Genomic DNA, 24992 nt, shown 5'->3' on the forward strand with positions numbered 1-24992 from the left:
AATTCTGTTCATAAAACCATAGGCCCTTAAAAGCTGTCTATCAATAAAATATGATGCATAGATATTGGTATGAACAAACACAAACATGTATTTCGTGGTTTTGCAGCTATTCTCTTTTCTATCTAATATCTTTGATATTTGAAAATGTTTCTTTTTCTCTGAAATACACTGTATATTGAGAACTTAAATCTTTAATTTATACTTGACAGCCAGAGAAATTCGTCAAATTTTATCTTTTTGGTCTCTCATAAATTTCTATCAACAGTGAATGTGATGGTTGAGAATTAGAATATTGTTTTTAGCGATAAATGTATGATGCTTATTGTTAAACGTACACTCATGGGGGCTTTGGATATTTAAAATATTGGCACTGTAAATACAATTAAGTGCATTTGGCCTCAACCCCCTCCCCTAAACAAAAGTTTGGAAGTGAGAAATCCAACTAAGTCTTATTCTGTATCAGCGTACCTACAATCGGTAATTATGTTGCTATGAAATCACACATATGCAAAGAACCCCCTGCATATACCCCCTTTTAAATTGATTTTTGTTTAGCACCAACTCGACAGTGAGGCAACCAAATGAATGAAATGAATTGAAACAGTGTATCCAAAATGATTGTTATGTTATTTTACTCGTACACTGAACCACATATATGTCTAAGGAATGCTGGTGTAGTGCCGGTGTCACACTGGCCTGGTACACACTGAACAATGTAGCGATATTTTGAAATACATAAAAACGTGTAGCGAGATGTTGTGATATTACAACATGTACCGGTAGTACAATTTTTGTGCACTGTAATCGAAATACAGCCAAACTACTCCCAACCTAAACACAAAAATGTTTACCATGCATGCACATGTTTTAATTTAATTTAAGGAAAATGGCAACTTTTGCTGGTATTTATTCCTTTTCTGTGTATCATACATATTGTCACTCATACTTTTCAGTGAAATAATCTGCATATGGAGAGCTAAAACTCTTGTTTCTTTTTGATTCACAGATTTACACCGTTGACGGAAGACGACTAAAGAAATGAACATGGAGGATATGAGCGAATCCCTCCTTAGGCTGGACAAACAATGTGTGAAGAGGTTAATTGGCCCTCCACTTGCTGTGAAGAGCCCAGATTTCATCGGACCAGAGAGTGCAGCACTTCACACACTGGTTGAATACTTCACCCTGTATATATTGGACCTTGTTGCGAAATCCGACCGAAGGTTTGAAGTTTCAGAGCTACACCGCTGTGGCAATTTTTACGCTGGATGCCATGTTGACGTGCCCGACGAAGTGAGCTACTTTGTTGTGATCAAGAAGTTCAGTCCGGAAGCCTGCTTCTTTGAAGACGTCGGGCTTGGAAACACCGGTGGATGCAAAATACGAGTGGGCGACGCTGTTACAAAACAGGAATACTCAGACTGTTTGTCCTCAGAAGGATTTCTGTTGAGTGACAATCTTGTTAGTAGGTTTGCATCACTTGTACAAAGGTTTGCTGTCTTGCCAAGACAAGATTTATACCCATCTGATATCACCAATTTGCTACCTATTAAAAACGTGCCTCAAATTACCCAGTGCAACAGCAGCAAACAAGGCGTGCAGTTAACCATCACTACTCCACTTATTAGAAAATTGTCCTGGAAAACTGACTCTCTCCGGATCTGCCTGATTCCAAGTATCAGATTTCCCGGATGGCCAAGTTCAGCAGACTTTCCCAGCAGAGTGGAGGCGTCTCACCCATTGTACAGTTCATTTACTGAGGCAGCCTCGAATGGCTTCTATGTTTCACCTGCGGGTCTTTCAGTGGCACCCTCAAACGGTCTCTATGGTGACAGCGTTTGGCAGGTGTCCACCGCTACCATGGCGACAGGTCTCATCAACCAGAGTCCCCAGCCTCTCGCTGGAAACACACTGTTCAGGTTGCTCTCGGTATTGCTCGGGCATTACAGCTCTGACCACATATTGGAAGAGAGCTTGATTACGGTGCCGATAAAATCGGCCATCCCTAAAGAAATGATCGCGACAGTCATACTGTGGGAAATAGAAGAGAAATCTGCATCAGTTGACTGGACACCAGCGCAAACTTCAGAGAGAGTTATGAGTGCTCTTTCTAGACTTAAACATGCTTTCCATGGAACGCCCTTGAGAGACTATTTCTTTCCTGGTCGGAAATTCCCAGAAATCAGTGACAATGTACATAGAGAGGAGGCTTTGAGAGTGTTGGACCAAGTCGAGGCCAGTCTTGTTGATAGGGTTTATGTAGACCTGGGACAGTCAAGTGAGGTTAGGAAACGGGAGCAGACAGTGGAGTCCATGAGGCTGAATGACAAAATTCTGAGATTCATTGAAAGTCCGTCAGTGAGCAAGTTTCCACAAGACACAGATGAAGCCTGGCAGCTGCTCGCAGACACTGATGTACTTTCTCACAAGATTTATGAGAGTGGATGGAGGATGGGGGTGCTTGAGTTTGCGCAACGGTTTACAGAGAACAACATAGCGTACAAGTTGGTCGTTATCTGTGAATTTTTCCGCCAGCAGTTGGCTGGAGACCCTGCGCCGGTTCAGTCGATATTGAGGGCGCTTCAACACACTAGGGAAGCCACGTCAAGTAACAGTACTATGTCCCTGCTTCACGATATGGATCCTTTCTTGGAGGACGCTCTGTGGCTGGCAACGTATGGATCAGTACTTCAAAGTTCCTTCTTACCCCGCGTAACCATCGAACATCAGCCCGTAGCTGGCGCACCGGTCACCCAGCCGGATGGTTGGGGACAGGGGGAGAATGGAGGAGGGGGAGGGACTTTTGATGGCCCAGCAGTGGAGGAAGATTCGGGATGTTGCCATGATTGTTGTGATGGGGACTGTGACTGCTGTAACTGCTGTGGTGACTGCGACTCCTGTGATTGCGGAGACTGTAACTGTGATTGTGACTGTGACTGCGTAATCATGTGAAAAAACAACAAACAAACACTATTGTCTGCCTGGTTATAATTCAGTAAAGTTTGAAACTTATGGTTCAGAGTATTGTAACTCACATTACATCCAGGCAACCGTAGTGTATGTAAATTTTCAAATAAATTCTTTCATTCTCACTTTTATGCTGCAAACTCCAAAAAGTGTAATTTTAATACAATTAACAGGGTTTTAGAGATTCAAAATACACTTTACCTAGGATTGTTATTCAGGTACTGTGCAGTAATCAAAATACTCAAGGAAAATTTTAACTCTTTTCTTTAAAGGATTAGTGAAGGGGATGTAGATATTACAGTGTAGCATTGTTTTCTGTTTCAGATAGAATATATCATTTTTGCTGTAATTTTATCTCAACACTTTGATTATTTGTAACGTGAATACTGATTCTACAATGGATTAATTTTCCCAAAAAGCAAACTGGCATTTTAATTTATGGAAAATGCAGTGTGTGAGCGACAGGGTCAGCTGTTCTTTGATGTCCATTGTTCATAAACTTGTAGCCGATGAAAATATATTGTTAATTTTTAGCCACAGTTATTTTTTGTATACGGTAGGTTTGCTTTTGAGGGCTACATTTTGAATGTTACCCAGTAGTTTCAGATTAGAGAAGTTTGGAAGACCCATTTTGTTTGAACTATGGGAATTCTTTGAATTCTAAGATTTACCAGTCGTTAAAAGATTATTGAAGCCAAGTGTTTTATTTACGTTTTGCCTTTAAAGAGAAGCGGTCGTCAGAACTACGGATGTGTGACTCACTTGTTTACAATGTATTTCATGCTGTATATATGGATGCATCATGTCAACAAGGCTACAACATTTACAGATTTAACATTGTACATTATGACAAACATGTTTTAATTTTCATCAATCGCAAGCGTACCTTGGATACAGTGTTCACATCAATCGTACAGGTCCCTAGCAACCCTTGAGTGCAGTTCCGACAACCGCCTCCTTCTATAGGGATGGGTCCTCCCGTCTGCGGCTGAGCAACTATCTTGTTTATAAACATTGCTTCAAGAAATTGGCGATGAATGCTGAGCAAATGTGAAGCAAATTCAGTATTGGATGCAGCTTCATAGTCGAACAGTTTTGCAGCTTTTCAATCACTGCAAGACTTTGCCAATTATACTTTGGTTGCATCCTTCTGTTAAAATATGAAGCTGCCTCAGCCATGGTCATCAGGTGCTGTACTGCCACCATTTTAAAATATTTGGTATATGCACAAGGGATATTGGGATATGCTGTGAATAGCAACATAGTAACCATCGTATGGGTCCCATATGCACAGATGGGACGACCCCCTCCCTTTAAAATTTTGATCAACTTTTGAAAGTATCAGGACTTTTATTTTAGCTACTATAGACTATAGTCTATAGAAGCTATTGGGATGGGTATCCGTCCGGCGTCCGTCGTCAGTCTGTATGTATGTATGTATGTATGTATGTATGTATGTATGTATGTATGTCCGTTTGTGAGGCGTCCGTCCACTCAAATATCTTGAGAACCGCAGTACTTACTGATTTGATATTTGTTGTGTAGGTGAAAAATATGATTTTGAGAAACTATTTTTTTTAATTTTTTGATATTGTTGAAAATAGGCAAATTAATGCCAAAAAAGGTGTTTTTGGTAAAAAATCTTCTTCTTCATAACCGCTGGTCAGACAGCTTTGTTATTTGGTATGCAGGTCCCTAGGGATAACCCAACTTAGATTTGTTCAAATTGTGATGAAATATGCAAATGTGTATTTTTCAGGAATTTTTTTGTCATTTTTGGTCAAAGTTTGACTTACATTGTATGTAATTCTTGTACTGTATAAACCCTATCAATTCACCCAGAAAAAATAATTGATATGATTTAAATAATTGAATTAATTAGGAAATCATCAAAGCCAAAATATTTTAGTGTGGAATTATCAGAAAGTTCAACTTTTTTGACAGTTCATAGTGAAATGCTTACCATCTTTGAGGATTAAAACATGTAAAGGCATCTTATTTCCTGAATCCCAACTTTGATATATTCTGAACCACCATTTATGTTATCTAAAAGAAATTGCTCATAATAGTTTGTCATGATAGGGTGGTCAAATAAATAGAGGTACAGAAAGTTCTAATTTCCATTTATGGTTGACTTGGTACTTTTTGTGGAAAAAAATAGAGTGGTCAATTAAAAGAGTGGTCAAAGTGATAGGGTTTTTATGGTAAATCTGGGCTGTAAGATTCCTCATCTGCTATTTATAGCACTTATGCAATCTGTGTAAACAGTGCAATGAAAGTGTAACATGATTCCTTATAATGCTTTTGATGACCTTGAACTTCTTAAGTTTCAAACATTTGTCTCTTCAGTGTGCTTTCTCTGAGTACGCACAGTCTCAACTTATTTAACAGAACTTACTTACAATGTTAATTTGAAAGTTAAAATGTGCTTGGTTAGTAGGATGAAAATACTGATATTAAAAGATAACCAGCTCAAGATTCTTTATAACCTGACAGATATGCTGTTTTTTTATGACGTAAATCTTGATTTAAGCAAGTCTTGTTTACTTTAATTAGAATGTAATTAACTCTCGTTTATTTGCTATTATAGACTAATATAGTCTGATGAAATATGCAAATCTGTATTTTTACAGAATTTTTTTCCATTTTTGGTCAGGCCATCCTGAAATGAGCTATCAAAGATATCCACCTTCTTCATCAATACATGTGTCACAAAAGGTTATTCTCTACATAACACAGCAGAGCTCTGTCAACTGTTGAGTCGCTTGTTTTTCAAAACCGCTGGTCAGACAGCTTTAATATTTGGTTTACATGTCCCTAGGATGACCTTAGTGAGATTGTTTCATAGTCAGGAAATACTTATAATAATTTTGTATCCATGTTGATAGTAGCTTCAGGGACTTTGGCCCTATGTTTGATGTATCCCTTGGACCTGGTAAATTTCATAGTTACCTTGAATGATAATGATTATTGGACCTGTGTCGATGTCTGTTGTTTAGTAAATTAAATAAACTTTAATTTTTACAAATTTAATACAAAACGGAAATACTTAATTTTGTATCCATGTCTATAGTAGCTTCAGGGACTTTGGCCCTATGTTTTGATTGTAAGAACTTTTTCGAGTTACTATAAACCTAATTTCAGACTTTCATAAATAAGAAAGTAACCTTGACAAACAGCTTTTAGATAGTGTATTATAAAATTAAAGATACATCAGTTTAGATATGACTTTCACATCTTTAACAAGATATGTATTTTAAGGTTAAGTTAATTACATTTTCATTTTTTTCTAGCGCCCACATTGTGAGATAGTTGGATTGAACAAATCTCAAGTCCATCTGAGGGAAGCAAGTTCAATACTGATATATGTTTGCAGAGTATTATGTTTGCTTTGAAACTTGTTGCATTTTTTTCTTTTCAAAGTTTAATTTTCAAAGTTTAATTCTTCACAAGAGCTGTTTATTAGAATGCTGCCTGTATCATATACAGTACTAAGGTCATTTTGTCATTGCAAGTTGAAAAGTTGATATGCTGTGAAAAAACCCATGCTTGCATCAATCTAGCTAGCTGCATAATGGAGAATCCCTGTTTGCATTCAGATTCGCTTGAAAAAAACTGTGTAAACGAACAACCTAGAGGCTGATATAGCTCTGTCATTAGTTTTACCGAGACAATCAAAGAATCGTTGCATAGAACTCCAAAATTAAATTCAAAGCAAATTACATGGCTTGAGAAAATTGCCATTGTCTAATGGTGTGTCTTTGCATCACTTGTGAAGACTGAGATACCTCAAGATATGCATTCCATTATGTAACGTCATAGCAGAGTACAAACCATGGGCTTTGAACTTAATCTGTATAATGAACTTTGAGAAATTACAGAAATTTCTAATTCTCACCGCCATATGATGAGGCGGTGATTAGGAATGAGGGTGCCCCAAGTATGCTACATTTTGAATTTCACAATTTTTAGACAAGTGGTTTCATAGAAAGCAGTATTTTGATCGAAAACGAGAAAACCTTGCCCATGCAAATTTTATCATAATTTGAACAAACATGAATGAGGTCATCCCTGGGAAATCATAAGATTTGATTGCTACTGGTCAATGAGTTTCAAGGATGAATTTTTACTGAGAATTCAGCAAAAATGAGAAAAATTTTCAGTATTTAGATATCAAATGTATGTTAATTCTATGATAGGGAATCCCAAGAAGCTACTTATTGAATCTCTAAGGTGTAAGACTAGTGCTATAAAGCAAACAATGGTTTGACTGAAGCTAAGGAAACTTTGTATATGCAAATTTCTTCATAATTTGAACAAAGTGGAATCGGGTTGTCCCTGAAAAATTACAAGAAGGTTTGCTTGCTAATGAAGAAAAAGTTTCAGACAGACAAGTTTGCAAAGAAAATTAAGAAAAGTTGAATAAAGAGGTTTAGACCCAAGAGGGTCACATGCAACCCTTTACCGCCATTGTTTAGCCCAGACCAATTGTTAGAAACCGTATTTGTGGACAATTAGGATGAATAGGTGAGAGACACTTTTATGAGATTTGTGTGCCAAAATGTGAATGATCAAATCTGAAAATTGAGAAGGTATGACCTTTTGGATCTATGTGTTTCAAACTTTGAGAATGTTGTAAACTTGCACGTTGCCTTCTGTGTATTTTAAGTAATTAGCTGAGACTCATAATAGTCAGTTTACAATGAACTTATTGTGAGCATCAACTCTTGAATTACATTTATTTTCGTTAAATTTGACCAGTTTACTATTCTCACAGAGCTTTTTTACAAGTTCTGTTCTTGTCTGCAAAATAATAAAGAAAAATTCACAGAAAAGCAAATTTCTTTGTGTGCCATGTCATCACATTTCCTAACTGGAAAGTGCAACTAAATTGTGTCTTCAGTGTTCCTCCATATTATCCCACTTCACTCCATTTGCTGCATAGGAAGGCAACCTAACGGTAGTATGAGCTTGGAATTGAACTACTTAAACTTTTTCTCAAGCTTTCTTCAAGGAAAGTTTAAGACATCGTCTTTCAAAACCTGGATAAAAATCAAGGGTTACCACACAAATTTTGATACTAGACACAATACCCAATATTTATAGATATTTGAAATTCAAAATATCCGCCATCAATGTATTAACTCTGAGGGGAAAATGAAATTTTCACAAAATTAAAACTGAAAACCACTTACTTCAAGAGCTTCAAAATATATCTCCACAAGTTGTACATGAGAAAGGAGTAAAAATTTGAGAGTCCACATGTCTGTCTCTGAGGCACCTACCTTACGGGCCATTAACTGTCTCTTTTGATGTTTTTTTTTCATTTTTCTTTTTAATATCAGCCAGACTTCGTTGAAATACATAGTTGACCATGTCAACTCAGCCTGCACATGTGTAATCTGCACTATTGTTCCCATGTGAATTCTGGTCAAGAGTAGGATTCAAATGTGAATGAATCATTGTGTATTGTAGACGCTATGATGACTTTGGAAGTAGAACAAGAACTTGCAAGTGACATGCAAAATAAAAATACTGAAAAAAAAAAATCAAAAGTTGTAGCTACTAGCCCTTTAATACGGAAACCGTTGGCTAGACAGAACTCAAGCCATGAGTGAATTTCCAGTATTTAAATTTTTGATATTGTCTTGATTTTTTCCGTCTTTGTTAAGACTATTGTAGCTCATAAGAGGTAGGATTCACATCAACGGGGCATGACTTTTGCAATGCTTTGACTGTGCATTTTTAAAGTTTAAAGAAGAAATGGAGAAATTGTGCAGGACAGAAAATTTTCGCTGCAACCAAGAAAAATACAATATGATTAAATCGAGGCTAAATCAGAATTTTCGAGAAAGCGACAACTGCTGCACATCCTATATAAATATAGTAGGGCATGCCATGCCAGTATGCATCGGTTCATAGTATCGTGATGTGTTGTGCGCCCTCTATGTTGATATGTGTAATCCGTTACGTTTTTAGGATTCAAGTTGTTTGGTCGGGGACGGGATCGGGATGATAGACAGAAACGCCATATTTTCTCTTAGAGCCCCTTTTAGACTGTTGACATTGATTCTGTCTGTCTTATGTCTGCCTTTCAAACCACGTTGAAGTACTCAACATTTTAGACCTGTAGACTGCAGTTATACAAAGTATAAACACTCATCGTCAAAAGTCGCACTTACCTAAACTTACCTGAGCTTGTACTCTGATCAAGGAAACGTTATATCCTTCTCTTTTACAACAACAAAAATCAGCGGGCATTTACACACTTTAGGAATAAAGCTTTCCTCAAGGAATCTTTCGACGTTCTCTTTCAAAATCAAGAATAAAATCGGGCGTTACATGCAAATTTTGTTACTAGAGAAATAAATTACCCAAGATTTTCAGATATTTGAAATAAAACGTGGCTGCCATCCCTGTGTTGACTCTATGAAGAAAAATAATTTTTTTCGATTTTGGAAAGACTAAGGCGGTGAAAAGTTTTCTGACACCAAGAGCTTTACCTGATATGAACTGAAAATGCTCACGTGTTTAATTATATGTTGCAGTTATGTGTAAATTTGAACCTTTGCCACATGTTTGCAACTTCATTTAAAGTGTTATGATCAACATAATGAATAATATTCACCACAGATTAATTTTAAATCCAAGTATATATCCCTAATCAGGAAAGTTCATTAAAATATGCAAATTAGGAATTGACTGAAATGTTCTCATTAAATATGCAAATATGAATAGGCTGGAGTAAAAATGTTAAATGACTTTCAATAATGTCGTATCATAGTATCTTTAATGTACAAAGCAGTTCGTCAACTAGGGTCTAAACAAGACAGATAAATATCCTTAATTAGGAAAAATCATTAAATTTGCAAATACGGAATCGGCTAAAGTAAAATGCTGTATCATAGTATCTTTAATGTACATAGCAAGTTTTGTCAAATTTGGTCTAGTCAATACAGATAAATATCCCTAATCAGGAAAGTTCATTATATATGCAAATTAGGAATTGGCTGAAGTAAAAAAGTTTCATGACTTTTAATAATGTTGTTTTATAGTATCTTCAATATATGTTGCAAGATTCATCAACTTCAGTCAAGTCAATTCAGATATATATCCCTAATTAGTGAAGTTCATTAAATATGGAATAAGGAATTGGCTGAAGTAAAACTGCTTAATGACTTTCAACAATCTTATATCACAGTATCTTCAATGTACATAGCAAGTTTCATCAATTTTGGTAAAGTCCATTCAGATTTATATATCTAATTAGGAAAGTTTATTAAATATGCAAATAAGTATTTGGCTGAAGTGAAAATGCTTAATGACTTTCAACAATGTTATATCATAGTATCTTCAATGTACATAGCAAGTTTCATCAATTTTGGTCAAGTCAATTCAAATAAATATCCCTAATTTCAAAAGTTCATTAAATATGCAAATTAAGAGTTTGATGAAGTAAAAATGCTTAATGACTTTCAATAATGTTAAATCATAGTATCTTCAATATACATACCAAGTTTTGTCAATTTTGATCAAGCCAAATCAGATATATATCCCTAATTAGGAAAGTTCATTAAAAATGCAAATTATCCATTATCTTTTATGTCACCCCTTAATATCTTTCACAGCTGATATATCTTGGTAAGATCAACATTTGTAGCATATCTCATCAAATTGTGTGCAGTCGTTGTCAATATATATCCGTTTTTTTCTAAAATCATTAATTATGCAAATGAGCAAAAAGTAAGCAAGCCACACCTACCAAAAACTAATCAGTTCTTGCCATTTGCAAACTGAATCTATGTACCAGATTTGATTCTGATCTGATGAGCCGTTTTTGAGATATTGAGCCCACAGACAGACAGACAGACAGACAGACAGACAGACGGACAGACAGACAGACAGACAGACAGACAGACAGACAGACAGACAGACAGACAGACATCGCTGCGACATATGCTCACGTGTGTCAACACGTGAGCAAAAAATGAACCCCCACAAGTAGTAGATCAGAAAAGAATTTGAAAAATTTTTGAGGGTCAAAATATGTCTTGAGTTGCATTCTACCTTAAGATAAATGCTCAAAATTACTACTCAACAAATGTTACCCTTTTCCAAATCATAACAATTTATTCATTTCTCCATAGGTTTCAACCAGATAAGTAGACCCGTCTATGTTCCAACAAAAAGGAAGTAAAATAACATTCAAATATTTCCTACACTCCTGTAAAATCCATTAACCTGAGAGTGCTACGTGTTGGGAATCAGTAGCGGTAACATTTCTATTGACATAGTCAGGGCTCGAAATTAACTTTTTTCCCTGGTAGTCCCATTGGGCTACCATTTTCTGAAGTTGGTAGCCCAGTGACAAAGTCTAGTAGCCCATACATGAATGAAGAATTTTTTTTGTAAAGGACATTTTATTTATATCTAGACAATGAAAGATTTATTTTGCATGATTCTATCCAGGAAGTGAATTTTCAAGGTATTTGACATCAACACCTGCAGATCATAGACTTAGGAGAACGGTATAGCATGTATAGTGGACAACGGTGAATTTCAGGATGACAACTTGGTACAGTCATGTTCCTAATACTTTCGTGGCAATGTTGGCTATATTTCTCCACCATAGTACACTATCATGGGATGATCTCGTACACTTCGGAAAGCGTAATTTGCGGGTGGCCCGACAGCTTTTTCTTTGCAGTTTGAATAATTTGTGTTTAATTGTGATTAAATAACTATGGAAATGAATTTCATCGGCCATTTTTTCCCGAACCTGTCATCCAATTACAATCAGACAATGATATTTTATTGAAAGTTTGTCACAACAAATTCGATTGCACTGTCGCCTTTTAATTTGCATAACGAAGTCATATAGCGTGGCCTTTCTGTGTCCAGCAGGGTTGACTTTATGGGCGTCGCTCGTCTCACAGCAATCAACATCATTTCGCCCACTAAGTAATTTCATGTCCCAGGCTTTGGTAGTCCGTGTGGGCTACCATTTCATGGATTTTGGTAGCCCCAGGGAAAAGTTGGTAGTCTGTGGACGCGGGACTACCGCTAATTTCGAGCCCGATGTAAACTTTGTAAATGTTGCTTTCCCATGCATATGGTTGAGTTGAGCTAGGGGGGAAATCCATATTTGCGAGTGTGTTCGAGTATACAGCACTCTACAACCCTGTATAGCCAAAGTATCCTATGTAATTCATTGCATTGTGACAGACGGTTAAGATAGGTTATCACTAAGGTTTGTAGGTCTGACTCGGAGATTAAAACTGTCATCGAAAAGGAAAAAAATCTCTGATATATTCCACATTTTACACCGTGAAAGGAATATTTGAAAACTACAGTAATGGTCGAAATTCTAGGTGACAGAAACAAAACAAACACGTAACGGGGGGTGGGGGGTGGGGAGGTATGGAAATGAAGAACTGCTGTAAAGGTTCCTTCATAACACACGACTGCAACAAACCAATGGAGTCAGATGGAAACATTTTGTGAAACGTGTGCCGCTCACGGACGGACCGGTTAGACCGTCAACAGTCCCTTGTGCCTTTTTCTGTCTATTATTGATGAAGTCTCTGGCATATACGGGGGATTCGAAAGCGCCTCCGGCGTTACGCTTGCGAATGCCCCGGTCCCCATACATCAATAATAGACAAAGCTGGCACGAGGGACTGTCGACAGATTAACGGACGGGCTGTATTTTTTCACTCATCACTTTATCGCTTTCCGGTCACGTGAATACTTGTGTAAAGACAGCACACAAGAAAAAAAATCGACCCTGCTGATACGCCCGCCCCCATGTTTGACCACCCATCCAAATGATGCAACGCTTAAATAAGTTAAACTGAAAATACACCTAAATCATTGGAGTGCTAACCATACTTTCAGATCCAAACGAAATTATTGGTAAGGAATTTACCGGTGCAGAGTTTTGTTAGGGGAGATCCACAAGAGGTTGTGCAATTTCTTTCCTTAATGAGACCTTTGACGTATTTTTCTTAGAATACTTCGTTTACACAGGAAGAACACGAATACTTGTTTCTGAGCATTGTAGTTTGAGGCGTTTGCTCGTTCAAATCTTGTAAAGAACTCTTAAAGCGACAGGGATGAAAACTTATTTGAAAATTTTCATTCCGCATCTTTTCCGTTGAAGGCCGCCTCTACAAAGATTTAATGAATCTAAATATCTTAGAATTGAACTCGAATGAACACTTTTCCACATTGACCTCGTGAAATTAGAGATTCCCCTATTGGTTATGAATCAGTGATCCTTCTTCTTGTTCAACTCTTCGGGCCTTTGTCTGGCGGCGACGAACGGATACCAGTCCACGCCCTGGCGAACGAGATCGTCACATAGTTCTCCGGAGTCATTCTTAGCTCTGAATTCTCGCACCATGGCTGCCTGATTCTTCAGTACGATCGGCTTGTCGTCCACGCACGGCGACGTCACTTCTTCTCGCCGGCGGCGAAAATGGTCCAAATCCTCTGAGAACGAAGGGCCGTAGCTCTCAATTTTGTTCCAAAGGGTCCTATTAAAATGATTGTACAATAGTACGTCAGCTTTTGACCACTTGTATATTTTATTTCTCAGCGCATCACTAACAGGTTTTGGTTCTACCCGAGTGTTCTTTCGAAGATATACAATATCGTCGAATTCCCAGCATAGAAGCTTTTTCAATAGTATCAAGGATTCGTCGAAATATTCGGCAATTAGTATTAGATCGAACTCTTCGTCCAATTGAAGAATTTTTTGCCTAACGAAGTGCTCATTTTCGGTCTGTTCCAAAGTAGGGCCGAAGAATCTGAACTGATTGTTCCTGCTAAAAGTTTTTCCACCGTTGTTAAACCTGGACGGGCTTCTGGCAAATCGTTCGATGTCTTTCCAAGCACCAAAATAACCGAAGAAGTTTATATGCGATTCGATCTGTACTCCTGGCTCACGCAAAATCGAGATGTACTTCGCCTCGCCTTTCATAAAGGTGTCCATCGCTTCCCTTGCATAAACGACGTGATTCAAAAACATGTCGAACTTGTAGTTGGCATAGTCACCTTTCTTTACTCCGATTGGCGGTTCTAGAGAGTTCTCCAGGTGTTTTGGGAGGAGTAGAAACCCACGGAAATGACCATTGTGTGTATTGTTGATGTTCAAAACAAACGAGAGATTTCGATGGTATCCGAACCTGAACAGTAAGCAGTGGAGGGAAGTGCCTCCAGTTTTGTGTGTCTTTATGAAGACTACTATGTTGGTGACTGGTTCACATACGGGTGCTTCTGGATGTAAACTTGAAATCGAAGTACTGTTCTGAATTGAAATCGCCGTACTGTTCTTGGTAAATATAGTTGTACTGCTAGGCAGGCTCTGTCTTGAAATCCTGCAATATGATTGAATGAAAATCTCGGTATACCGATGCTGTACAGAACTTTAAATTATGGTTAGTATTCCAGTCTCTCACAATCAGACGTTACAACGTCATCATGGATTGTTTTTCTAAAATCATTCGATATTTTTAAGTTCTTTTAAGTACTAGTTGTCCTTATTAATTACACTGTATTTGAAGTATTTATTTTATCAGACCACTCATTATGTTTTCAATCATGCAATACACCCCGAAGCCATAGTTTTAAAGCTAAATGTTGTGTTGGAAGTTCATTATAATACGCACGGACCAAACAACAGGGTGGTAGTGTGCTTTAATCAAGATTTCTTATCTATCTATCTATCTATCTATCTATCTATCTATCTATCTATCTATCTATCTATCTATCTATCTATCTATCTATCTATCTATCCGTGTCTATTTATACTATCTTATCTGTTTATATATGTTATACATATATCAAATACCACATATATACACACTCTCTCTCTATAAAGATATATATATAATATATATATATATATATATATATATATATATATATATATATATATATATATATATATATATATATATATATATATATATATATAGGCATACCTTGGAGGAGTTTCTCGGTAGCTAACATTTGTTTGTACCAAGTCCTATCTCGTAACTGGAAATGGCAATGAAGATGGCTCCAAGAGAGAGCATCGATAGCACCACAACCTGTGAAAAGATGACAGTAGAGGGCGCACTCTCGTTAAATTCTCACGACGTCTATTTAAAGGGACATTAGCTGTAAGTGTTGACTAATTTTTCACTACTCTGTTCCAATGTATCAACTACTATATTATATAATTCGATCATCATGACCAATGCCCGTTGTCTTGCTTGCCAACACAGCCTGTATATGTGAAATGACCATTGTTATTGTTGATAAATGTATTCTAGTCCGGACCTGAATACAAAATTTGAACAATAACAATGCAGATTATACTCATATAGGGTATATTTATGAGCTAAATATTAGGAATTTCTCCATGGTTCAGGGATTCAAACCAGAAACTGCAGATGATACACAGAACAAACAAAATAAAAAAATGACGAAAGTTACAGCTAATGGATCTTTAAAGTCAAGTAAGACAAATTCGCACTATAATTAAAGTAGTGGCATTTTCATGAAATATAGTATCATTTTAAAAATGAAACATAATGTAGGGGTCACCATATCCGTTTCCATGGAAACTGAATCTGAACAGGGCTCCCTAAGATATGGAAAAAATGCCAATTTCAAAATACAGTTGATAATAACATCATAAAGTATGGGCAATCTTCTGTGACTTTTGGATATTTCGATCGATTCCATTTCATGTTTTAAAATAACTGCTTTTTCACATATTTCGATACCGACTACACTTTCCAAACTTGATATGATAACTTTGAAGTTTATTTGAAGTTTATGGAGCCTTGCTAAAGAATTTCACCGGCTTATTTTTTTGAAAATAGAATTTGCTGATGAATGACAAATAACAGGGATGACGGCCATTTTGAAGTGTTGGTAAATAATGGTTATTTTTTGGGAGGTACCAAATTTTGCATCGTGACCCTTGATTTTTATACGTGACTTCGAAAGGGATCGATGTGAAGTTTCGTTTACAGAAAGTTTGAGTGAAAGTTTATGTCTGTCAAGACCTCGCCTCCGCACGCGCAGTGAAACAAACCAACGACAGAATTGCATACATTGTGAAAAAAAACCGCATAAATTTGATGCGCTCTTGATATATGTGGCAACACTTTTAATCTGAATGTTGCTCAACTCTCATTATTCTGCCTATCTTTTAAAACCTCCCAAACGTGTGACTGAACTCCAAAATGGAGACGCTTGTAATTACATACCGCACCATTTTCTGCCAATTTAGTGCTGTCTGAGTCAAAACGACTACTCCCTTTCCAGAAAAGTCACGATTTTGATCTTCTTATCAACCAAATTTCCACCAGACAGATTCGACATTCAGGAAAAAAAAGTGCCTTACACTGAGAGTTTCAGGATAACTCTGTTTTTAACAGCCTGTGTTTTCAATGGCGAATTTTTGCTCGGCGCTTCTCGCTGTTTGTGTGTGTGTGTGTGTGTGTTGTGCCCCTTTTAATCGCAGAATTTAAACCCTTTCTGCACCAGGCATAGAGATTGTTCGCACAACTTGACAAATATGACTATAATAATTATAAATTACAGAGTGTCCCCAGTCGCGTTGGTGAACTGCAAGTGTAATGTTGAAGGTCGAAGGAGCGAAGGGATCAACCGCCGACGAAACGATGGCGATGTCACGGATGCACAGAAGTGGTGCTCTACATAATCGCTTGTTGTTAGGTACGTAAATAGTGGAAGGCCCCACAACCCGCAAAATAGGTTTGTTTTATTATGATACGGGGGCCTGCAACCGTGTACCTAACCACATGAGACTGTTGAGTGCTCAGTAAAAAGGAAAGAAAAGGACAGAGAAGGAAAGCGAACGACAGTTAAGGACGAACAGAAAACCTGGACAAAATTCGGCGAAGGACAACATTTTCGGTTCAGGATAATCAAAATTGGCTAGGGTGATGTACAACATTTCTGGCTAGTGTAGAACGTTGTCCATATCCAAATTATTCTGCACTAATAATATGATTCTTCGCCCTATTTTGCTGTAGAAATAGTCCTTCACCGCATTCTGCACTATCAAACAACGTTGTCATTCGCTCTGCACTGCCCTACACCGCATCGTGTAGTGAAAATTCTGCTGGCCTTCGACCCACTCTGTACCGATAACAATGTCCATCGCCCTATTCTGGACAGATTACGCTGTCCTTCACCCAATTCCGATGCACTGAAAATACTGTTTTCGTCTTTTCTGTATTCACAATATCAACATTGTGGTCCTCCACTGCCCTTAATTTTAGTCTGACACGTGCTGGTGCGTTAGTTGTTCTGCATTTCCTGATCAGTCATGAACACTTGAAGCGACATATTCCGACGAGATGGCGCAGAATAATTATCATTTCCGTCGTCATCAGTGCTGATACCCACCGTGTGAGTGAGCACGGTCTGTCCCACTTGTTATGACAGTACCAAAGGTTATAAGAGTTGGATCACGTGAGTGAATGTTTATCAGCGAACTAGCTTCCTCGTAATTAGCGTAGTGAAACATCCTCATCATGAATGTATAGATAGATATATAATTTGGTGCACCGGGCCAGAAGGCGTTGTTAGTCATAACAAAAGTGTAAAAATTGTCTATATGAATAAAGTTATAAATATGAACATTGTTTTAAAGTCTGTAATTTACTTTTTAGGAATTGCCAAGGTAGTGCTATGACCGCACATTATTATACAAGGATGCAACATATGTTTGGTACTACTGCGCGCATTTGGCATAAATTTTGAACATCATTCATGATTCTAGTGCAGTTGCGTGCTTATATAAGTGTACGATGTAGTCTGGTCCCCTGCCCCATTTCTGCCGCTGGCTGCGCTGCTCAGCGATCGAAATGGGGAAGGGGTCCAGGCTATGTACAATAATTAAAGAGATAGTATATGTTTATCAGCAATGTTAATATTTAAAAAAACATTTTTATATCTCATGAACAATTTTAAACTTCAATTGTGAATAATGTTGCCTTCTGGTCCTGTGCCTGACAAATTCAACTGTACAGGTATTCAATTTCAGTGAACGAGTCGGTCGCTTGCTGAGCAGGGTTTCAAAGTAAGGGAACGCCAGATTAATTAATTTAACGTGACAATATCATTCCCCTAGAATGTATTCCATTTATTGGGCACTCTCCTGGCGTTATCAAAATTATAATTTCCTCATTTCGTATTTCAACCGTTGGTTCATGAAAGAAGATTTGTATCCTCGTTCTCGTTTCAAAGTTGTACGATACACTGGTGTATCCGTACTCCTTTCACGGTATACATTAGACTCCCATGTATATCACCAAGTCAATGTCAAATGCTATCACATCGCACCGAGTATAAATCCCTTGGCATTATTGAAAGCGTTGTCTTTCCTGGTTGCTGTTGGTCAGTCAAGGGTACAGTGTACTCCAGCTTGAGAATAAAGTATCGTGTGTCATTAAAGTGCAAACCCACTGTAATTGAAAGCACTGTGTTGGGGCCCATTGATAGATTATCTGTTGAACGAAAGGGGATGCCGTTGCTCCTGTTGAACGAAAAAATACTACAAAGCAGCGACGTTTGCATGCGACTGAATGTCATAGAGGTGCCATACAAGGGGAACAAAGGATGATCTACGGTTCACTTTAGTCAAAGTCCCTGAAGAACTTGCTGATCAGGCGTCTTGTAGGCCACTTTCGACCAATCACATGGCTTCTCAATAATAATTCAATTTATTGTACAGTCGATCTTTGGACACGTATGTAAATTAATTATGTGACTTGAAACGAAGGACTAATTGATAAATTGAATATATCCGACTTTTTGAGTTGACCTCATGTAAATTTAACTGACAAAGTCTTTGTCGGTCATCGTGTACAGAATAGCCCAAGTAATTCGTCTCTCCGGGAAATTCTTTACTTCATCATCATCAGCTAGATACGTTACCCTAAGCATCGCGGAGCGAATATACAAAGCACTGCTTTACGACAATGCTGCTTCTGTGACGATAATAGCCTAGTGGAATATTTCTACTTTGAAAATTACAACAGTACAAACACTACGAGAACAGATAGAGCGGATAAGATAAGCTTCGGAATAGAGGGCGTGCTATAACACAGACAGGCCACTTTGTTCTTTGGCATGCAATACATCATTTGCCTGCCTCTCGTGGGGGATCATTGGCAGGTTGTATTGCTTTTAGCAGCAGTGCTGACATTTGAGGACAGTTGTCACATAATAAGTTGTCACTTCATGAAATTGCGAAGAGATCTGTCTTTTTGAAACATGTAATAAACTTCTGAACATGGCGTTACCGTTGCATGTGTGAGGAAACAATATGCATGGACTATTGGCGCCTTGTTTTGTGCCAAAACAGCCAAGCCAGATTTTTAGGAAATACTAGGGTCACATCGGGTCCTACTTTTCACAGCTGCACGTTTTTCTTCAAATAAACAGTTTCCTCATTGTCCCCGTTATGTAGGACACTCCTCTGTTAAAATTCAGCCAGGACCTGACCGGAGCCAGGTACGCGACAAATTCAAACTAAAAATAAAAGTCTGTCGAAAATTAACTAACATTTTGGATGGAGTCAAAGTCGACCTGGCACTGATAACGTGTTGCCTAGCGCTGTGCCTTCCCCGCTACCCCTTGATGAGCCAAGGGCTTCGTAATTTGTTGGCTGTCGTGTGATATGATACAAATAAACATTGCCAAGTCGTAGTGAATCTTGAAAATCGATAATTTTTGCTATTTCATGGAAACAGAAATCACACATAAAATGTACGGAGCGACACGTGGTTTAAATATCTGATAGCGGCTTGCCCCAATATGGTGATTTGATAAGACCAATATTTATAAACGGTATCATCTAAAATTCAGGTCGCCGTTAACGTCAGTAAGGGATAGACTAGTGCATACGGGGGGGCAACAAAAAATACGCGGACTTAGCTTTCTACTTGTTTCGATTCAAACTATGCACATGGGTAGCAAATAAAAAAAAGAATTCTGAAGAAAAAGTATGCATATCCTGCCTTCTTTGGAAAATGTCAACCATGTCAAAAATATCAAAATGACTTCCGAGTTAATCTGACGTAATCACCCTCCAAAGATTTAACGATGTATCCCTAACTAATGAACACACACGTCACATGATTTGTAAACGGCGTCCTATTTGACAGTGATTCGTTACTTCTGTTTAAACACAGATGATTGACAGACGGAATAATGAGACGTTGATAAGTGCATTTTAACAAAATACGGTGACAGATACATTGGAACTCAAATACGTACACAACTTGACTAGAGACCTACCAGGAATTAGGTGATTAGAGGGCGCTGACAGACGCGGAGAAATATTCAAATTAAACAAAGAAAAATTTGCCTTGAAAATTACGAACTTAAGATCTTCAGGTTAACATGAATATATGACAGTGACCGTTTCATCAAGTACTACAGAGGGAGCTCAAATATTATATATGCACCTCGGGAACAGATATTCAGACTTTCAAACTTTAACAATACAATTTTAGACTACCATTTGTGTTGGCTCATTTGAAAGCTATTGGAATAAATATAATTTTCACCGTCTTATTTTTGTGAAAATCGGACACTTGATTTTTTTCCATAGAGCTTGCACAGGGATGGCGGCCATTTTGAACTTCAAAGATCGTAGACGGTCATCGTATTCACGTGTGAAACTCGAGGCGAAATCGGGAAGTACAGGCGGAGAGGAAAGGGCGGGAAATTAACAACAATTATAGTCAATGTTTATCTAGTCTTTAAGTTTTATCACCTGAATGTATCATCGCTTGTATGATACAGGCATTTGCCTACAGAAATGCAGACCAAGTTGCCCTTACTGGGCGTCACTGTATTGGATGCGGCCTGCATGTCTTTGGATATCCTTACGTGTGATATTTATAGTTTTTACTAAACATCATAACATCGTTGGTGAGGAAGTGTATCGTACGCTTGTCGCGAGACCTGTAAGCTTGACTTCACGAAAGCCTCGCAAAAGAAATTTAGGTGGGTAAAATATGACAATGGCACAACTTAGGCATATTAATGAACAATCTAAAAACAAATAAATCACCCTGTAATCGCAACTAGTCGCAAATGCTAGTGTTGCCAGTGTCTATAAAGTTTATTAACCCTTTGAGTGCTGTATTTTTTCCCACCAAAATTTTAGTGCAACATTTTACCAATTTTTATGAACTTTTCTGTAATTTTGCCTATAACTTTGGACCAAATGTACACAATATTTCATCAGCGACAGTTTTTTATCAAAATTTTGGCAAAAATCTGACAAAAATGACCGGGGGATATTTTATAAGGGTGACAAAGATTGACTTTGGCGCTCAAAGGGTTAAACTATGTGGACCAAGGGACGTCAAACAGTCTTGCCAATATTTTAATTCATATCAGTTTTTTCATCATCCATAATTGGTATGGGGTGAAGATCTTGTGGTCTATATGATCGAAGGGTGTAGTTTAGGAAATCAGGCATGTCGGCCTGAAAATTTATTTTACTTTTCATTTTCGTTCTGGTGCTACTAATCAAAATCGGCAACATTTGGCAATGTCCTGCGTGATTATTGAAGATGCAAACAAGTTAAAGGCTTTGAATAGCGTCACCTTTGACCTAATAACAGACACGATTTAGTATCTGGGAAAACAACATATTTTGTACGTCAATATGTCATCTATCGTCGGGCTGCAATCCAGTTGCAGACTTATTTAATAACCTGGTGACAGCGTTGTGTAAACATGGTAGTTTTGACATGATGACAGAATTCCAATTCGAACTGGTAACTTATAAATTTACCAAACTCGCTGTATTCATCGACAATATTTTTGTGTTATCATTGTTTATTGATTCGCAAAATGGATGTGCTGATTCCGAAGTGCGGACATCCTGCCATCATATTGACCACAAAACTGTCGGACGAAATTTCCATTAGATAATTACAACCCCGAAAAAAATTACTTCTTGAACATTAGTAGATTTTGAGTTAACAAATCAAAGTTACCATCGATCGCCGAGGCGCGAATCAGTCAGCATGAAATTAAAAAGTGGGTGAAATTAAAAAAAACTTAGAAAACAAATGGAAAGTTGGAAGAAAAGAGATACGATGTTCGGGGTATTGCTGGGGTTGCTGACTCTCCTCTACTAGCAGCCGCCATTGTTTGCCAATATTTCAATAAAGATCACGAACTGAATGACGTGTTCAAACTCTTCTATGTACGAACCGCTTGTTTCTTTAGCTTTGAAAACTTTCAGTTTGTATCTTACTTGGACGTTAAAGTGAGGGGATCGTCGGAACTGCGCGTGTGTGACTTTCTTGTTTACAAACGATGTGTTTCATGCATGGTATCTACATAGCTGCAACATTTCAATTTTACGATATTCATGGTTAACAAATATGTTTCAACTTTCATCAATCGCCAACGTACCTTATAGATATAGTATTTGCATCGGTTGTAGGAGTCGCTGGCAACTTTTGAGCAGAGTTCCGACGACTGCCTCCCTTTAAAGAAAGTTACGGTACTACTCGCTAATACCCCGTCATTACGCGATTACTCAACCCTCATAGGCAGAGCGTTAATACTTTAATTTATCCCTTCGATTTATTGAGTTAAAAGAACTAAGAATGCAGGCTCGGTGCGTTTCTAAAACTATCCTGGTAGTGATCAGAGATTAGACTGAAGCGGTCTTTTTATTCCTTCAGGACAACACACGTGATCACATCCCTGAGTAACCGGTCAAAGTTTTCAAAATTGGTTCGTGATATTTCCAAATAGGACAATAATTTCCATATTCTTTCGATCGGACTTTGTTTTACTATTAGCGGAGGCATTGGTGTTATTTCTGTATATTGCCTCATGCGCATGTGCAGATAGTATTGGTAGATTTTCAGATGAATCACGATCATAAAAGGAATTAACACGTATGATGATTATTACCACGTCGCTTCGAATGACATGAACAGTTATGTTTACGATTATTTATTTTCTCATTTTAAGTGTGACTACAATAATTTTACACGTCCGCATCTTTGATTTTAAGTGACTGACGAGATTATTTAAATGTACAGAACAATTTAAACCCTGGGTTGTAAAGTTTTGAAAGAGAACGATATAGATGGAATGGAAGATATCTTTCATGTCGATCTGATGCAGGGGAAGTCATAAATCACTTTATCTTTTACCACCAAATAACTTGGTTGTCAATCTCTGATTTCCACAAAAGCTCCCTTGTGGGCGATCCCGTACTGAAGTTTGGTGCTTAGCTTACGCCTTGCCCCTGCTGATTCCCCAGTGTACCGCGCTCTCCTGTGTAACAACTGACAGAGGACCGGAACGTAGAGCTGAAAAATGTTCAGCCTACTGACAATGATTTTGCGCGCATCAGACTAGGAGAATCGTCAGTGGTATCGGCGTACGATATGTTGATCGGGCAAGCTTTAACCTCGTCTAGGTTGAACTCACTGCATGATGAACGGCGCCAAAATATAGCGGCTAAAACCGTCAATATGTGTGTCATACCAACAAGATTATGAACGACACGATATGAAGTGTATATGGAATTGGAGCACATGGTTGTGCTGCTGATGACTGTACGCATATCATCCTATGATCAACTTACACCCCTGTTTGCAGGTCAGGCTAAATTCATAAATTTCAATACAGAGATAGGCAAGTGACAAACCTTTGCACGTTTTACAAATAACAACGCACGTTTTCGTATTTGTGACTAAGCTAAAATATAGTAGATCTCTCTTGCCAAGTATGATGAATAGTTTTACAAGGGCGGCTGTTTATTTTGGTGTGATAAATCTTGTGTTGGTTTTATAAACAAGATATACCTCAGCTGCATAGACGAGAAATGCTCATCCATCTCCTTTTGACATTGCGTTCATTTGGTGTGGTTGAAAAACGTTACACCTGTATTCGACTCGTTATATTTGTAGCATAACATACGCATAATTCGATGACGTCGTTGCCTTTTGATACTTGTTAATGTAATGTTGAAGTTCCATTACCTGTCACTTTTCATGCATTTTGTAGTATTATTATTAGTCTTTTGGAGTCTTTAAAAAATATTTTTTCTTCTACTCCAAAATCAACGTCCAGATTACTCGTTTCAAGGTGTAAACACATGTTAATGTGTTTTCTATTACTGTGACGTATGATTTTTTGTCTAGGCTAGAATTAATTTGTTAAAAGTAACATTTGGCATTATACCCAATGAGCAGTGTTGGCAAGGCAATCACTTCAAATTTATATTTCGCCAAAGTTTGGTCAGAAGAGCTCGAAAAAAACGATTAGTTTTTTAGAACACAAAAGAAAGAAAAATATTATTAAAAAATTATAGCAAATTGAATTGTCCCTTTCGATATACAGCAGGTGATGCGCCATCCTAAATTGTTGTTCCTCAGATGAGTAACATTTCTTTCAGTTTAAATTACGATTCAGGAAATTTTTATTTCATAAACTACTATTTGAAAACTACTTTGTTTTAAGGAACTTTATTCCTGTTTTCATTTTAGAGGAAGTGCGATGACCCACGATGCAAAATCTAAACCATGATGTACGAGGTGGGAATTTTGCCAAATTGGCTCTGTTTTTAGACTTCAGTCATTTCAAAACCAACAAACTAATTTCAATACGTGACAGAGTTTTTGTTTTTTGTTTTTTAAATATAGATCTTCGTTAATGCCGACTGGTCCAAATATGTGCGTGTACATAGTGCGCGTGCCTCATGGTCTCCCGGGAAACAACGATTTGGCGTACTTGTAGGAATCACTATAGCGATTCAATAGCGTCCTTCTAAGTTTCCATCGCTGGGATGAAAATTGGGGATGCCTTGAGACGTGATTTTCACCATTCAAGCGATAAACCCTCAACCTGATTGAAACTTAGCCTTCGGAAACTATAAGGTTTTACTCTTGTCAGGTTGTGAAAGGTTTAAGGGGGACTTGAAGATATTCAGGAAATACCACTCA

At 37.7% G+C, this 24992-nt stretch overlaps 1 protein-coding gene and 1 long non-coding RNA gene across 3 annotated transcripts in view; one reads left to right on the forward strand and one right to left on the reverse strand.

The window, feature by feature from the left end:
• LOC139118599 (uncharacterized) overlaps positions 1-7807 on the forward strand; it is a 31743-nt gene extending 23936 nt beyond the window's left edge. For both annotated transcript variants that reach the window (XM_070682004.1, XM_070682003.1), the window contains exon 2: positions 1007-7807. In XM_070682004.1, the coding sequence (XP_070538105.1) occupies positions 1039-2952 (1914 nt within the window). In that variant the 5' untranslated portion in view covers positions 1007-1038 and the 3' untranslated portion in view covers positions 2953-7807. The remainder of the gene's footprint in view (positions 1-1006) is intronic.
• A 3264-nt stretch (positions 7808-11071) lies between these two features.
• On the reverse strand, positions 11072-15064 carry LOC139118600 (uncharacterized). The gene is made up of 2 exons (XR_011548763.1): positions 14955-15064; positions 11072-14348 (listed from the first exon to the last, which is right to left on the reverse strand). It is a non-coding gene; the product is annotated as an uncharacterized lncRNA (long non-coding RNA).
• Positions 15065-24992: the final 9928 nt, after the last annotated feature.

This window comes from Ptychodera flava, chromosome 19, assembly GCF_041260155.1.
Source record: "Ptychodera flava strain L36383 chromosome 19, AS_Pfla_20210202, whole genome shotgun sequence".
Taxonomy (NCBI): domain Eukaryota; kingdom Metazoa; phylum Hemichordata; class Enteropneusta; family Ptychoderidae; genus Ptychodera; species Ptychodera flava.